The 17,876-nt window shown below is 40.7% G+C and overlaps 1 protein-coding gene across 2 annotated transcripts in view; it reads right to left on the bottom strand.

Annotated features, from left to right (window-relative positions):
- The window catches only part of LOC309697627 (phosphatidylinositol-binding clathrin assembly protein), a 110,306-nt gene that overhangs the window by 36,741 nt on the left and 55,689 nt on the right, over positions 1–17,876 (bottom strand). For both annotated transcript variants that reach the window (XM_082519680.1, XM_082519681.1), the window contains exons 3-10: positions 14,986–15,061; positions 14,657–14,759; positions 13,344–13,437; positions 12,708–12,819; positions 10,655–10,761; positions 7,448–7,489; positions 583–668; positions 299–422 (exon numbers count right to left, since the gene is read on the bottom strand). In XM_082519680.1, the coding sequence (XP_082375806.1) occupies positions 299–422; positions 583–668; positions 7,448–7,489; positions 10,655–10,761; positions 12,708–12,819; positions 13,344–13,437; positions 14,657–14,759; positions 14,986–15,061 (744 nt within the window). The remainder of the gene's footprint in view (positions 1–298; positions 423–582; positions 669–7,447; positions 7,490–10,654; positions 10,762–12,707; positions 12,820–13,343; positions 13,438–14,656; positions 14,760–14,985; positions 15,062–17,876) is intronic.

Raw genomic sequence — 17,876 nt, 5'->3', positions numbered from 1 at the left:
TATATATATATATATATATATATATATCTAAAAATAAAAGCCTGCACTGATTTCATTCATCGAAGGCTGCTGAACGACTGAAGCATTACTGAATATGTGGGAAGAAATGGCTGTGTCTGGCAGGAGCTGCACGAAATCGAATAAATTGAATCAAGTGATGCCACTTGAAAAGTCTCTTGAAAGGGGAGACAGCAGTAACTACTTGACCTGCTGCTGCTGGCCTCTCTGCTGCTGCAGCTCTGACTCTGCCCTGCTTTGATCCAGAAACAATTTGGCCAAAAAGAATAAAATTTGTTACCTTGAGCGCCTGCAATCTGGCCTGTTCCTCCTCCAAAGCCTGCTGCTTCTCCTTCTCATCCATGCGGCTGAAGGACATGCCGGTGGAGGAGAGAGACGAGACGGCGTTCGACAGGGTGGATGCTCTGCAAACATAAGAGAAAGGGGAGAAAACAGAGGTGGTGTTCAATTTTTCTTTTTGAGGGAGTACTCTCGAGGAGGAACGGTGAAATTTCATATGATGGAAATGCAAATGACGCAAACTAGAGAAAGGCTGATGCCGCTGACCAATTATAACGTGTCTACCTGGTGTCTGCATTCAGCTCCTTGGTCTTCTTGCCCTCCAGAGAGGCAAGGTGCTGCTCCAAAGCCTCCAGCAGGCTGCTGGGAGCCTGAGAGTCGAGTATGAGGGGAGAAACGGAGGAAATTCAGTCATCCGCTCAACTTGTTTCTCTCACATGCAAAAAAACAAAAACCCCCACCTACACATACAGTAACAGACACAAACAGCACCCAGAGTTAGTTGGTCTCACAGGAAGGTAACAGAGTACATCAGGCTCCAGGAATAGCCAAGGCAACATGCAGAAAACACTCACACTGTTAGCAGGAGACTCAAAGGAGAGACACAACAAAGGAGGAGGTTGAAAAAGAGTGAGGAAGAAGTTGAAGAGGAGAGGCTGCGCCTTATTCTCTTGACTTCCCGAGCACAGAGCGATCATTTCAATGCCGGGCCTTCCCTTTGCTACGTTTGCCTCTTTGTCTTATTCATCTTGCAGTGCCCTCACACCGCGACGTCCTGTCAAACAATGCCAGGCTGTACTCTTTACCTCTGACTTGTCAGTGTGCCTCTGCTGTAGCTTTACTAATTCTCTCTGCATTTATTGCACTTGCAGACTGAGATCATGGCCTCGCTTGTTTTTCCTAAAAACAAGCGAGGCTAGGAGTGTTTAAAGAGCCTTTTGTTGTACAACGACACCAGGCAGCAGCGCTAAATTTGAGCTGTTGTGTACCAGTTAGCGAGTGGGTTACTTGGGGACTGTTGCTATGCTTCTACAGATAAAACAGTTCGGCTGCAGCTTCGAGTTCAACTCCAATTGTTTGACACTGCACAACAGGACGTCTTCTGCACTCGTTAGGTGCCTCATTAATGCCAAAAAAGACCACAGCAAAACAGCAAGGCGACAGCGAGCCAGGCAGCCGCACTATCGCTGCATAATCAATGGTTTTTAAGAGCTACGGAGGACCACGAGTGCCAAAATTAGAAATAATTACATTATATTAAACGGGACATAAAAATTAAACAAAATCAATTAAATGACATCAACTGATTCAACATAGCTTTGCATTATTTAGCTTTACTTCATTTCCTATTTTAAAGTATTTCCCTTAATAAATGATGTATTTGTTATTGCTCTGATGCTTCTTTAGGTATTTCTGATTTACACAAATAAGTAGACTGTAATTCAAAGTGTGTTTCTTTGTCTGCTAAAAAAAAAATTGAGACCAACAGCTAAACAAGATAAAGACGATAGATTTCTGGAAAAAGAAAGTATCTCTATTGAAATAAATGAATATATATCACATCAAAGTAAACTGGGATGGAAAATACAACCAGAACCTTTTCAAATATAAAAATAAAATTGGCAAATAAATCAATCTGTCACATTTCATTAATGAAATTAATGCCTACAGTATTTTCTTGATGCAATTAATGGCTCATTTACAGTGATGCCCATAACTTGTTGGGAAAAGGCAACATTTTCAGAGTTTTGCGTCTGTACAACACCACGTGGGAGACTTTCAGCTTTAATTCAACGAACAGTTTTGCATAAACTGTTTAGGAAATAGAGGTCAAACTCATGGACATCAACAGATGTTGTGTTTCCTTCACTGTTATGGCCCTGTCCATAATCTGTTTTGGTGGCTGTTGTTGTCTGTGCCTTTAAGTCTTTGCAGGTCCCGGAGTAGATGAGCTGACGGCTGCTGATTGGTCCCCTGGCCATGTGATCTTCTTCAAATCCCTCACCAGCAGTTGTCCCGGGGCAGCCACTGACAGCAGCAGCAGACCTGACCCTGGCCTCCAAAACTTGAGACTTTTGTGCTTGCGATTTGTGCGGCTTCTCTGAGTTCTGTATATAGTGTGTATATTAGCTTTCATTGTACATAGCACATTGTAAATAGCACTGCAACAGAAGGGGTGAGCTGCCGTATTGTTTTTCCTTGCACTGTTTTCTCCTGTTTATTTCAGTTAGGGAGTTAGGTGTAGCGCTTGTCTTTTGTTTGATGTTTGATTTCACATAGGGTTTTAGATAGCACCTCCTCCTGACTTAGCTTGTTTTGTTTGTTATTTTGGCCTTTGTTCACCCTGGAGCTTCATTTTTGCAGTGTAGATAATAAAACACGATTCACTAAGGAATTGGTTTCCCTCTGTGTATGGTTTTGGGGACCAGGGCGGGGCAGTCTTTTCAAACTTATGTTGCGTTCCTGTACCCCTAGACTGGGGCGTAACATTCACTGAGATGCTCCAACAGGCCCTTACTACAGCTCTCTTTAGCTGCTGCTTGTCTGTAGATCTCCATCTTCAGTTCTGTATCTTGTAACTAAAAAGCCTCTGTGTTGGTTTGACATCAGGTGACTGACTTTTTTTTTTGTCCAATTTTTTCTTGGGTTGCTTTGGCAGATTTGGCTTTTGTCCTTTTTGCAGAACTGTGCAGGCCAAGTCTAATCTGGTCTTCTTGTACTTCAGTGTAACCAGTGGATTGCACTTTGTTGTAAACAGTCTGTATTTCATGAAGGTGTCTCTTGATTTTACACTCTGACAATAATACTCATACCTCCTTGAGATTGCTCCTGAGTTGGTTAGATGTTGTGAATTTATTTTTCTTAACCATGGAAATAATTCTGACATCTTTAGTCACATCCTGTGGGGTTTTGGTGGGACTTTTTGGTGTTCCTGAGCTGGCCGGTGCCGTCCCCTTTTTTTAAAAAAAAAAAAAATGAACCAAATTGTTGATTTTGCCACACTGAAAATTCTTGCTGTTCCTCTCTGGTAGGTTTATTTTAGTATTAGAGCCTAATGACAGCCTCCCTCACTCACACTGTCATCTCTTTGGGTCTTACATTTAAAATTAGTTAAAAGCCTAAAAAATAAAAATTCAACACTTTGAATCAACTTTGGATATTAAGTCTGCTTTATTTTTAGAGAATAACAAGGAACTGTAACTGAAAGTGCCTGTCAGTCAGTTTTAAACCTCTAAAATACGGTAATATGTATAAAAATGGCTGCAATTTTTAAACAGTTAATGCAAAATGTTTGTTAGACCTCTGAAAACCTTCACAGTCAATCACAGACTCAGTGATTTAAAATCTACTGTGGTGGTGTACAGAAGCAAGACTGCAAACAAAATGTGTCACTAGTCCAATAAATTAGAGACCCAAACTCATCATTTCTATAAGTGGGAGTTTCAGTCGTCCATACTTAGCATGCAGCAATTAAAAGAATAGTTCATCTCTCTTTTGGCTTTGGAGAGAGGAGGGGAAATTCTTTCACTGTGAAAATATCACAACGTCATGTCTGCCTCTCCGTCCGCAAGAATGCAAAGTTCGCTGTCAGTAGACACACACACACACACACACACACACACACACACACAAAGAGGCATTTGGAGGCTGGGCCAGACAGTGGGTTCTTGCCAAACTGTTGCCTGGTTGTTAAAGAAACAGCGACTTGCACAAAGAAAGATCTTTAACTGCCGCAGAGTCTGAATAGGTGAAAAGAAGACTGTGTGTGTGCTTAGTCAATATTAGCTCTGACACACACACACTCTCAGAGGGGGGGGAAATATCACGAGCATGCCTTGCTCTTAACATAAGATGCTTAGCAGTAATACCTCTGACTTTAGAAAGCACTGAGAAAAAAGTGCTAGTATTAAAAAAAAAAAAAAAATCCCTGCTTTCTTCTCTCTGATGTTTCCTTTATTTTTTGACAGTGATTACGCAGTAATGCTCGGGTCATTCACTATTAAAGCACCTGCACCATGCGTGTTGAAGAAATGATGTCGTGCATGACAAGTATGAAATAAACAACATCTAAAAAGGAGGAGGACGGAATTTAAATGAGCTGAGCCGAAAGCCGTTGCAGAGATTCTTTTCATGCAGATGAAGACGGAGGGGTGAAGCTTCATTTTCTATTCATGAGCTTTCATGGCCTTTTGCTTGTCGTGCCAAGGCTGTGTGTGTGCGCGTTTGAGTGTGTGTGTGCGCGTTTGATAGCGACTGCCACCTGAGGCCGACACACACATATTGCACTGAGTTGACACCAGATCATTCTGCGCTCGAAAAACAGGGGAAGAGCATGCCTTTGAGGGCTTGAGGTGCAAGTGTGTATGGTTGCACACACACATGCTATGAAGACGTTCATGCAGGAGGAGGAGGTTAAGCAGGATTGGGGGGGCGTAGAGTATGCAACCCACCACCTACAATGTATGATCCTTTTGTTTTCTGCGAGAGGAGGGGGAAGAAGAAAAACGTCTGTTTAATGACTACAGTAAACTGTGCAGTTTTACTATGAGTTCAACACCCACACTGTCAGCTCGCATGCTGTTGACTTCCAGCTTCACACTCTAATGATTTTTTAGTAATGCATAACCAAGGTCGCGATCCAGCAAGCTGTAAAGTTTTACTGTTGTGTGTCAGTGTGTGGGAGACTCCCCCTCCCTTTAGGCAAAAATAGGAAAAAAAATTCACCCAAGTTTATTTCAACTATGAGCCAAAGTATGCTCAATTTAATAAACTGTCAATCCAATCAGGGCTGCAGCTTATGATTATTTTGTTATGGATGAATCTGTCAGCCAAGGACACACCAATTGATAACTCGCTTCTGAGATATGGTGCTGATATTTGAACAGCACCAAACTGAGCTGGCTGAGGCATAGCAGAGACTGTGACAGCGACAAAGGAACTAGATGACACCAGGATCAGTCACATATTGTGGCTGTGTGCTATGAAAGAAGTCGCGGGTGGGTGAAATAGATCTGTCAGAAGCAACTGCTCTATGCCAAGTTAATTTTGACTCATTGTTATATAAAATACCAAAAAGAAATCCCACAACCCAACACTAAGACAGCATCTCTGATTACATGCATCCACATTTAGCCTACACTTGCTACTTTAAAGATACAGTCAGCAGAAAAGAGGACACTGTAATCATAAATATGCATAGAACAGTATGTAATTACTTTTCCAGCAAACTGATGCCTTCTAATAAACGTATAATTCATCTATTAAAAAGCTGGTTTGCAGAAGCCAGCTTGTTCACCAACCATATTTGAATACAGTGGCCAGGAAAGACAAGTCACTGCACATTATTGGCATTTTACGTAAGCAGCTTGAGATCAGCCTCCTGTCTCCACATCGCTGACAACAAGTTGGCTAAACAACAATAGTTGGTTTTAAACTAACTTTATGCTAGCTAATGTTAGGGTTAAGTGTCAAAAAACACAAAACAAACAAACAAAAACATTCCCTTTGATAAACAGTTTGATTACATTCTCACATCAAATGAGAGTTTATTCACTAAGTGTCTGAGTCCAACAATGTTACATCCGCTTCAAAAAACCCTTCACTAACCCTGGCTAAAAGCAGCTAACAGACACTAAGAGCTGCTAATAAACACCAAGAGAAGCTAACGGCAGCTAACAGAGGCAAGCAGATGCGCTTGTTGATGGTTCAACATATCCTCAACAACACCATCATTTATATTCTCTACAGTCGCAGCAGATGGCTGCCCCTGCTGGAGGTGTCTTCCTGTTCAAAGTAAGTTCTTCTTCGCCACTGTTGCCAACAGAGAAATGTCTGATTGTTGAGGTTTTTTTCCCCCTTTACAGCAGATCTCATCCAACTAGTAACTAAAATTAACTGACTGACTGTTGTTGCTCATTAAGAATAATATGATACTGTACAGCAGGTCTGCTAGTTTCGCTGTAAATGCCTTCTGTAGAAAAAACATACACTTTAATAATGCTCTATCACACAGACCAGCAGCAAATCATCACCATTTAGAATCTGAAACAACCAGATAATCATACTTTTGCTATCATTTTGAAAAACAATTAATAGCTTCATTATTTCTCAAAAACAATGTTCTATAGTACACAGCCTAACAGTTTCCGCTTCTCTAATGTGGGGATTTGGGCCTTTTTCCTGTTAAATATTATTGCAACAAACCCAATATCCTCGATTTTTTTGTTTAGTTTTTGCTGTTTGACCAACTAAATGAAGCAATTAACGATGCCACTTACTGCAGTATTTTACACAGATTAATTAAGACAACCAACAGATGGATTGGTAAAGCAATCATTAGCTGCAGCCCTCTTGGTGATCAATTTCACTCCACTGAATCCAAGGACGGGCCTTCTATTTTTAACACATTTAGAACAACAAAGAAGGCAAACAAACACAAACAAACAAACAGAAACAGGTCATTAACGGTATTGAAGTGAATTATAATGTGTGTTTATGGGTAGCAGTGTAACAAAGAAAACAATGTCCTTGATGTTCGATCATAAACCACGGGGAGGATAAAAACAACGCTTCAAGCGATTCCACTGAACTCACAAACAAAAAGGAAAATTTATTCTTGACAATTAGAAAGTGCTGTTGCTGTCCTGTTTTTTTAAGCCCTTCATTTTTGCAATTAACTTTAATTTAATTGATTCAAGGTCCAAAGCTCATTGTTTGGGGTTTTTAAATCGGCGTCAGGCATGCCGATGGCCCGGAGCGCTTAAGCAGGCCAACTTTAACACAGCTCAGTCTGTTTTTTTGGTTTTTTTTTTTTTTTTTTATATCTGTAACGAGTATTTAGAAGTGAAAGGGAAAGCAGGAAAGCAAAATCAATTATACCAGAATGGAGTTGCCTGGATTCAAACAGTAAATTCAGGTTAGCTTTCTTTTAAAGAAACAAAAAAGGAGTAGGGTGGAGAGTGAAAAGGAAGTAAACAACTGGTCAGGAGGGAGAAACAGGCATAGGCAGGGGTGAAATAAAGTGTGAGTCAGTGGATGAAAGCACAGAGAGAGCAGTGAGATAAGAAGTAGTGCTGCAGGAGAAACTCTTTGGGGGAAAAAAGGTGAGAAGGTTGGAATTAGAGAGGTGGACGGTGAGATGTACACTGACCTGTGAGAGATCTGGGATGTCACCCTGATCTATTCCAACTTGCTGTCGTCAAAAACAAAATTTACAAAAGGAAAAAAAAAGAAAAAAGGAAGGGGTCGGGGGTGGGATAAAATGGAGAAGGAAGCATAAAGAGGAGGGCGGGGTCCATTTGGTGAAAATAAAAGGATGAGAAAAGAAAAACAAAACAAAACAGGGGAATCATTACTTCATGCAGCGGCAGTGTCAACAAAAACAGAAATAAACATGAAAAAGTTTGACATCTCAACAGTGAATGACAACAATGACTGCACAGTGATAAACATGTCTGACCGATGAGGGAGAGCAGGCATGAAGGATGGCGTGATAACTCTGAAAACACTCATAAAGGACGCCATAACCTGCACCAAAACCATCTCCAAAACACTAGGACACGACATAAACAAGCTTATTTTCCCCTCTTTCAAACCTGTTGTCAAACTCACCTTCAGGCTTTACCAACAGGAAATATGAGTAACGTTTAATCCTGTTACTTGAAGATCGTTTGAGTCAATGAAGAAAAATGTACAGCCTCTTTAAATTATTAGACCAGGATAGCATTTAAATAAATAAATGATCTGGTCTGAAGCAAGGTTTAAAAGATTAAAATACACCCTCAGATGAACAGCAACAATATTGTGTAGTTAATTTAAAAACAAAAAAACCTACTTATGCTGCTTCTGCATTGTAAGTAAGTGGACTGAGGACAAAAGACATCAGGAATGATCTTAGAGAAACAACTGCTGACAATGATTAAAAGTCAAATCCTGAGCAAAGTCCATCATTCTACACTGAGAAAGATAATTAACAACTTTCCCAGCAAACCCACCCCTAGGTGAAAGAAACGGCAAAAACCCAAGAGTTACATCTCAGATCTACAGGCCTCAGTTAGCATGTTAAATGTTAAAGTTCATGACAGCACAGTTAGAAAAAGACTGGATAAGTATGGCTTGTTTGGAAGGACTCTCAGGAGAACGTGTCTTCCTTCTAAAAAGAACACGGCAGCATGATTTAGGTTTCCACTGCATCTAAACAGACCACAAGATTTGCTGAAGAATGTCCTTTAGACAGACAAGATAAAAATCAGATGTGTGGTTGTAATTCACAGCTCGACATTTGGAGACAGCCAAACTCAGCATATCAGTACAAACACCTCACACCAACTGTCAGGCACGGCGGAGGTGGGGTGATGAATCTGGGCTTGTTTTGCAGCCACAGGATCTGGGCACGTTGTCATTGGGCTGAACATGAACTCCTCTGAATACCAAAGTATTCCAGAGACAAACATCTGTCTGACAGATAAGGACGAGGAGTTTGACTCTTTTTCAGCCATTCTGTTTTAGATTTGCTCCTGTGTTTGGGGTCCTGAATGAAATGCTGCGGTGGTACCTTAAGCAAACTGTGCATGAACAAATACCTACAAGCCTCAATGAACTGACTACACATGGTAAATAACAGCGGGACAAAATTTCTCCAAGATGATGTGAAAAACTAATGAAGTCCCACAGAAAACAGTTCCTTCAAGGTGCTTCTACAAGCTGCTCAGTCCTGGGGTGCACTAATTTTCTATAAACTGTTTGTGTGTTTTAGCTTCATTTTCTTAATTAAATAAGGACATTGTGCAATTTGTCATATGTTGCTGTTCATCTGAGGTTGTGTTTACCTGCTGAGGATTTTTTAAATTATGTCCTGATACGTAAAACATTAGAACTGAAAGACAGCATATTTTCTTTCCCCCCCCTTTTTTCAACTTTAACCAGTGGGCTTGCATGAGAGAACACAGATATCCTAAAGTAAAAAGAGTCAGATTGGATGTTAAACAGTCTTTACCCTGCTAGCTGCACAGTCCAAAGTCAGTAAAATGTCTGATTCAGCCACTGTAAGAATTAAACATGTGCCTTCCAAAGACGATATTTTAATTAGTTGGCCTCCAACTTATACTTTTGATTATTTATCCTGTTGTCATTTATCACAAAACAACCAAACATGAATATCAAGGGCACATTTCAAGTCAATCCAGGTGCTTTCAGTTATTAAACGAAAGCTTAAGAGTTTAGAAAAATGGGACGGTCCCATTTTAACAGGAGGCCTTTTACACTGCAGACATTTTTCACCAATCACACGACAACAGGGGTAAATCTCAGAATTAATGAAGACTAATGTCCAGTCACCTGAGTCCTCTCACTGTTCATGTTGCTCCCTTTGATTAGAACAGTTCTGAGCCACTGGTAATCTTTCTAACTGCAGGGCCTGAGCAAAAATGTCTGCTGTGGAAAGCTGCTTTCTTAAAATGATGCCCAACCCTCATGTGCAAATCTGCTTCAACAATCCATTGAACTAAAAAGGTAACACCTCAAGATCTCAGTTGTTTTTAGTACATTTACTACACTGACTACTCATCGTTTAGATGTAGCGTTAATGACCACATGGAGCAGACTCATCTGCACCAGCTCGCTACTGAGAAACATGTCATTTAATTTATGGATATGTCATAAACTGCATAGATGACTTGGAAATCCCTGAAATCTACATGTTTGAATCATGTCATGTAAAACATGGAAGCGAAAAAAATATATGAATAGCTCAGAGCGCTACTCAAAAGCCAATTATAAAAGACAAAAGGAAAGTGACTGGGAACATTTATTTTTATGTACATTAATGGAGAGAAGATAAAACCCACTAATGTGGAAGTTACAGCAGCTGATCTCACTGTTTCAAGTCTGCTGAAACACCGGGAGGGATGAAAGAGAGGGGGCACCAGAGGGAAGACAGAAAGAGGGATGATCTGTAGGCGCTGGGCGAAGGAGAGCCACACGAGTATCCATCTCTGTCAGGGGCGGAGGGAAGAGCGAGGGAGGAGAAAGGATGAGATGGAGGAGTGTGGGGAGCAGAGGGAGAGCGAGCTAACGGAGCGCCTAACCACATGCTCCATCTTCGGGGTTATTTTGGGTGCATATATATGTAAGTGTGTGCAGCAAATGTGGGGCTGGGAGGGCAAGTTAGGAATTCTGGTTTGAAGAGTGTACAGTAGCTGTGTGAGCAAAAATGTGGCCCTCTTTATATGCATTTCTGGTTCACCATATCTGTAGGTTTTATGTATATATAAAGGTTTTTTGTTTTTTGTTTTAAAAACCTTTAAGGAAAATGGTCAAAATTGCCTTCAAAATAAGGTGTCTGTGTGGAAAAATATACCTCTGCCACTTTGAGGAACTCTGAGAGCTTCGTCATCCTGTAAAGGAACTTCTTGTAGATGTCCAGGGCATCTTTACACTGGTTCTTCTTCATGTCAAAGTATTTCTCTACAGAGAGGGAAAGACATACAAATTTAAAAGGAAAAAGGAAGACAGAAGTGTGAAGTACAGTACGAAAGTCAGAAGTCTTGAGCCACCCCTCATTTCTACTCGTTTATCTACTAAGCAGCCAGACTTTGGAAAGTTTTCTTGAGTAATAGTTCTCCAGGTTTTCTACAAGTCTTTCACAGTTCTTTCTTTGGACATTGGCTGCTTTTTCACTCACTTCCAGTCCAGTTCTTATACCTGACCATTTTCAGAGCCATTCTTTTTCCTTGACTTAACAAATGCACCCAACTCAAGGCATGGACTAGTTTTGTGTCTTTACAAAAGAGACCGTTAGAGAGAACCAATTTTAAATTGTATCTTTAGGCACTTTATTACTTGCCTGTCACCAAAACACATCATTTGTTTGCCTTTGTTTAGTTGAGTCTATGAAAAAAGGCCAGTGATAACAGAGTTTGACAGGCATGAAATAACATTTTTGCACCAACGAGGTGAAGAGCTGTTAGCCGACAACTTGTCATATGCCAGCAAATCTGAGAAAACCGGACAAATGAAGGACAAAAGAAGAAGTGACAGGCCTGAAAAACTGTTTACAGCAGTTGAAGAGTATCTGAAAGTCATGTCCTTAAGAAAAAAAAAAATCCAGCAAAGACCTGACATAGTTCTACTAGAGACCTGCTGTTCACTGAAGCCCCGTCAGAAATGGTCTCAGTGGAAGGGTGGCTGTCAAGAAGCCATTCTTAAGGAAGGGAAACAGGGAGGAAAGGCTGAGGTATGTCAGATTACAAGGCTGGCACAGACTGAAAATCAGTGACAACAGGTCTGATCGAGCAGGGAATCTGAATTTGACATTTTTTGTTCAAATCGGTATATAAGGAGGAGGTGAGGAGAGAGGTGGAGGCTCTGTCATGGTTTGAAGATGCATTTCACTCAGTGATGTTGGGGATCTTTTAAAAACTGATGAAATTATGAACGCAGAAAAGTATCATCGGATTATGATGAAAAATGCAATATAATCTGGAAATGGTTTCATCCATAACAGCATCATTTTTCAGCATGACAATGATCCCCCAAACACTCCCAATGCAGTAAAAGCATACTATGATAGACAAACACACAGTGGAACTCTATCAGTCATGGATTGGCTTCACCAGAGCCTGGACCTCAACTTTATTAAACCAGTGTGGGATCATCTCGACTGACAATGGAACAAGGCAGAAACGTCCAAAGAAAAGCTTTAAATGTCCTTTAAAAGCCTGGAGAAATATTCCTGAAGACTGCTTTAAGAAATTACAAGAAACCTTGTCCAAAGCCCCTTTTCCATTAGTACCTACTTGGATCGATTCGGCACAGTTTCACCACGGTTTGCAGGGTTTTCCATTAGGTCATAGTACCTGGTATCAGGTACTTTTTCAGCACCCGCTTGGCCGCAGTTCCAAACGATCCAACCAGGTACTAAAATGTAATGTCGTCACACTGCATGCCACCGATTAGCTGGTCAGTATTGTCACTCGAGAAGTCATGAGAGCGTCTCGTTCACAAAAATTTGAACCTCGGCAATGAGGGAAATGGCTACAACATGGTGTTTCAAGAAATCAATTATTGAAACATTATTTTCCCAACAAAATATAGAAAATGAGGGGTAGCTCAAGACTTTTACACAGTACTGTAAGGAAAGGAGGAAGTAAAGAAGACAGGAACATTCATCGGCTGTAGAAAAAGAAGCTTTTGGCAGCTACATGACAGCTTGTCAAAACCTACTGTGCGCACACGTGTGTGTATGTGCTGGCGAGAGGGTTTTTATACATCTGCTTGACAAGAGCGTGAGTGTGAGGACACGCATAACACACACAAAAAACAAACTGCAGATATACCTCATCATTCCTGACACATGTAGGAGAGAAAGCTCGCTGTTTATCCTGCGTGTGTGTTCGTGTGTGTGTGTGTACCCAATAGGTTGATGACCCCTTCATTGTAAGCAGCAAACAGCCTTATGGAGTCCTTGAAGAGCAGCATGAAGGCTGAGTTGATCACACCGTTGGTCAGCTCATTAGGGTTGGCCTACAGAGAAGAGAGGTAGAGAGTGTGAGGGTGAAGGAGGCATCGCTCTCACATCTTTCCAAAGCTTTTCAGAAAAATAAAGCATCTCTTTCAAATACAGACACCTCTCCCCCTTCGGCGTGAAGCGAACACATCACCACACACCGAGCAAAATGTCAATTTAGTTTAGGTGGAGGGGATAAAAATAAAAAACCCCATCACTTCCATACACACACACACTCCCTCAATACACATTCAGTATGCATTTCAATGAGAAACCATCCATTTTATCACTCTTTGAAGCTCGCTGGCACAAACCACAGCACCCTCACCAATGAGTCCCCACCCAGTCCTCCCGTGCCCTTCCTAGACGCTCGCACTTAGATGTGCAATCTGTCCCCATAGTGTGATTTTTTTATTTAATACTCCTATCAATGCATTTCAAAACTTTACAAACGGTTTCAATTTACATTTTGATGAGAAAGTGAACGAAGCATGGCTGACACAGGACGCGCACATATGTAGCACACAAAGACACTCGGTACCTGGAAATCCAGCAGAGCGTCCAGCTGGTTCTGGATGATGGGCAGCGTCTTGATCAGCTTCTCTGTGTTCATGGTGCGCATCACGCCGTCAATACTGACAAAACAGGAAGCAAAAACGCACACAAACACACAATTACAGCAGGCACCTGGTGGACAAAATTTAAATTCTGATGCAAATTAAGAGGATTCACAAAAAAGGAATGAAGTGATGATCCAAAACTATGTGAAGCATGTAGTAAGTGAACCGATATTTTGCATACTGAAGCATCCTCAGTAGTGCAAAGTGCTTTTTTGAGGTGCAACAAATGGGAGACTGAAAACACTCTCTGATAAATAATGAGACTCTGCTCAGCTGGATCAGCGTGACACAGATTCAGTGTCATTCCACCGCGGCTGGACTTTCTGAAATTGAAATGATTGTGTGCACACACAAAACCTTCAGAAAGGATGCACCCACTTTCACTTGAAAACACAGGGCTCCAGGGAGGCTGTAAAGCTTTAGCTGAGGGATTAAAATACCACAAATGAAGTGTCATAATCTGCATACGACGGCTGCAATTAAAGGTTTAGTTGAGAGAGAGGAAAAAAAGAACAAACCCCCCCCAAAACCCCTGAATACCCCATAAATCTCCAGTTCCTCTAGTGGCCATTTGAGTGGGCCCAAAAAATGAGACTTTCACGTTAAGATATTCAACTTTAAAGCAGACGTAAACATGTTTACAGCCAGATACAGAAACATTTTTGGGCCCATTGTTATTCTCCTTTTATATGCTTCCTACATAGTTTCATTCTCTTGGTGAAATACTGCGATTCCAATTCATTCAGTATTTTTCTAGAATTTATTATTATCAATCACTCAGCTCCAGCTTTCAGGAGCGGAAGTCCATTTTCTTTCCCCAATGTGCAGTCTATGAAAACCACAAATCTACTCAAGTTGACTGAAAACTATCTGCAACTTGTGTTTCATGTGCTTGTTTTTTCCCGTCCTAATTCTAATTGCTTATTTCTTTATTTCAGCAAGCTGGATGCAATATTTTCGCTTTTCCCTTTCTGCAATATTTCACATGCATCCAACAGAAAAATGTTCAGTTTTGTCTGAAATGTCTTGCAGGATAAACTCTAAAGAAAACAACAAAAAAAAAACCCAAAAAAACTTTGTTTGCTGTCCAAGTTTGAGGTTTTGCAGAGAAACTGCTAGTTCTGTCTTTGTCTACTGCTTCTCTCTAAGTGCATTGCCAAAAGATAAACACAGTCTCCGGCTGTGTGACAAGATAAGTGTGAAATGAAGAGTAAAGATGACAGTGTGTGTGTACCCTCTCTTCATCTTGGTGAAATCCACAGCCACCAGTCTGTAGGACATGGCCTTCTCATTCAGGTAGCGACTGTATCGCCTGATGAAGGTTGACATGTCATAACCTGGTGGAGCAAAAAAAACAAACTGTCAGAGGGAAAGAAATATCCTCAGTGTGAGTAATAAATAATATTTTGACACTACTTTTGACTTTTAAACACTTTTTTCTTAATTATCAGAAACATTATGGTGTTCAGAGTGATGTACCTCAAGGCAAATCAACCCCCATCTGGTTCTCTGAAAGGAAATTGTGCTGTGAATGATCTTCACAGGGGTTTGTGTGTGCTTTACCTTGCAGAGCTCCCTTATCCAGGAAGTTGTTCAGGTTAAACAGAGTGTTTCTGGAGGCCAGGTACTGGATGAAACGCTGCAATAAGAAAAACAAAAGTTAACACTTGATTGATTTAAGGCTTGCAAAGTGCAAACTTAAAAATAAAACAAATGAACCCAGACAAAAGGGCTGGATTTACTGGAGTTTTGACAGATACATTTCCCACTGCTTAATCCTTCGATGGATGTGTTTTTCTTGGGAATCATCTTGGAATTATTTCAGTTACACCGCATTTGTTAATGTGGTTGCTTGTATGAATCCCAGATGGTTGAAAAGGCTGTGTGCAAATGAACCAAAAACACTTACAGTAAGAGTCTGGAAATGGACAGTGACATAAGTTTGGTTCTGTAAAACAGATTTGAACTGAAACAATCCAACATAACTAAAGTGTTGATTCTCCGCTTCAGGTTTAAGTGGCGGAATAAAAAAATACAGCTTCAACCATTTAGAAATTCCAGCCTGTCTTTTATACACAGTCCCCACTATTTCCAGAGACTGAAATCTAATTGAACAAATGAATAATTTCCCATCACCAGTTAATGCAATATTGAAGCTTAGTCCCTTGAATCAAAGCTGAAAGTCAGGACTTTAGTTGCATCTTCATTGTTTCTTCACAAATCAAATGTGCTGGCATACAAAGCCAGACCAAAGCCTTTACCTCAAATCTCTACAAAACCAACACTGAGCATATGTACAGCTGGATTGCACTGCATATCAGTAAAGCATAATGCTGATGCACGATCTGTGAGGCTACAGTTGGACAAAGCGGAGCATGGTGACATGTTCAGAGTGTCATCTATGCTACAAAAGCGCCCACACAGCTACGGGCTGATGGGGATGTCACAGAGTTTAAAGACAGTTGGTCCTAAACCAAGTCAACAAATTGAAATTATGACCTTGTCAAACTAAGGGGTGGCGCTCTGACAGAACACAGAGCCAAATTAGAAAGACGGAGGAAAGCCCACAGATGATGCAAAAGACGCACACAGTTACTGAAGTCCTGTTTTAAAACCCCAAGATGAGTTTCTGTCATCGTGATCTTGGTCACGGAAAAAACCAGATGTGACGAGGAGGGACTGGTCTGAACGTGAAACCACTTGAGAAAAATAAAACTACAACAATCGATTAATCATGGCATGAGCAAGATTTACAAAATAGATTTCAGTAGGTCCTAAAATTAACGATCCCATAAATTCAGCAGCTAAGTGTTTACAAAGGTCAGGTCAATAAAACATTTTCTCATAGATTTCTATAGGACCAGACGTCTCTTTCCAACCCCAGCTATCATCACCTGGTGGCCTGCACAGGGCACTTGTGCACTGGCTTCATTTTGACACCTCAGTTTGAAAAGCTTAGAGTGTTGTTGTCACCCTGCTGGGCGAGGGGGCAGGCAGGCAACTTTGGGAACATAACTGGAGAACTAGCTGACAGGATTTGGTAGCAGGAACTGACACCATAGATGTACCTACTAAAAATCTGTGACTTCAAGGTCAAAATCAGAGGTCAAGTTTACTGAAAACCTTGTGAATGCATTAGCTTGAAAAGCAGGCTCCACAGGATTTTTTAAAACCGTGCCACAGATGTATTTACTCAAGAACGATATCATCAAGTCCACTTTTCCTTTACCTTTACCTACTGACAATTTCAAATTTGGCACCATTGATGGAATTCATATAAGATATGAGGCACCTAGAGGAGACTGTTGTTTTAATTTGGCGATCTATAAATAAAATATATTACATGTAGCTATACAAACGCTACTGTTTCAGTATTTTTATAACACTTTTCCCCAATTTGCATTTGACAGAAACATTTCTGCTGCCCAACTATTGTAGCTGTATGGATTTGCAGGCCAGGCTTATAGTTTCAATATTAAACAGTAAGGGTGGAACATCCTATAACCTGGTATAAGATGACCTGGTAACTATGTGTTCTACAACATGTGTCTCCAGGGGTTTTTGTGTCACCTAAACATTCTACCGCCACAAACTGAGGAAGCTACCTGCATGTTTTATTGCCTTTGGGTAAAACTAAGTTAAATGAATATGCTTTCAAAAATCTGTAGAAAAGGTTTGTTACTGTTCATGTGTGGTGTGTGAACCTTTTACAGGTTCTGAAGCAAGCGCGACAGGAGATGTCCCAAAAGTCTCAAGGATTCATCCTCTCAGTGACCTAAATGTGGAATCTGACCACCAAATCAACCAACTACATAGTCCCCAAGTTGAGATTTTTATCTGGATATAAAGTATTACTGGAGTCATTAGGCTTCCTCCCCTGGAAACTTGAATATCTGCACATAACCTCTTCAAAAACTGGACAGAAAAACACTTAGTGCCATATTTGCAGCATGAATTCTCCTGTTATAAGGGCTATTTAAATAACTGGAGACATAAAACAGTATCTACCTAAACACACACACTAACCTCAGACAGATAACAGTTTAAACCCACTAAAAAAGGCTTATATGGAAGTCTCCTTTAATATCAAGTACACAGTGGTATCTGCTTTGACTCAAACACTTCACTGCGATGACCAAATACTCATGTTTTATTTGCCTCCAGCGCATGTAGTCTGTGTCTAAAAATTAACTTCTCTATTCTTGTTTCTTAGGATTCCTTTAGAGTAGCTCACACAGAACTGGCAAGAGGAAGCAAATCATTAACCTTTGGGAAGCAGGAGAGGGTTGGCAGCACAATATAATAAACGATTATGCAAACAGCCCTTTGCAAATGAGATCAAATCTTGAGCTAAAAGTCCTCTCATGACAGTGACAAATCATGTCACTGCTGCCATTTAGACTTTCTTGACAGCTTTGTTTATATTTGAACATTTTCCCACTGCAGCGTGACGT

The sequence above is a fragment of the Aulonocara stuartgranti genome, assembly GCF_965226115.1.
Source record: "Aulonocara stuartgranti genome assembly, chromosome: 3".
NCBI classification, from domain to species: Eukaryota; Metazoa; Chordata; class Actinopteri; order Cichliformes; family Cichlidae; genus Aulonocara; species Aulonocara stuartgranti.
Note: the sequence above shows the minus strand (reverse complement) of the source record. Positions and strands in the feature narration are given on the sequence as shown.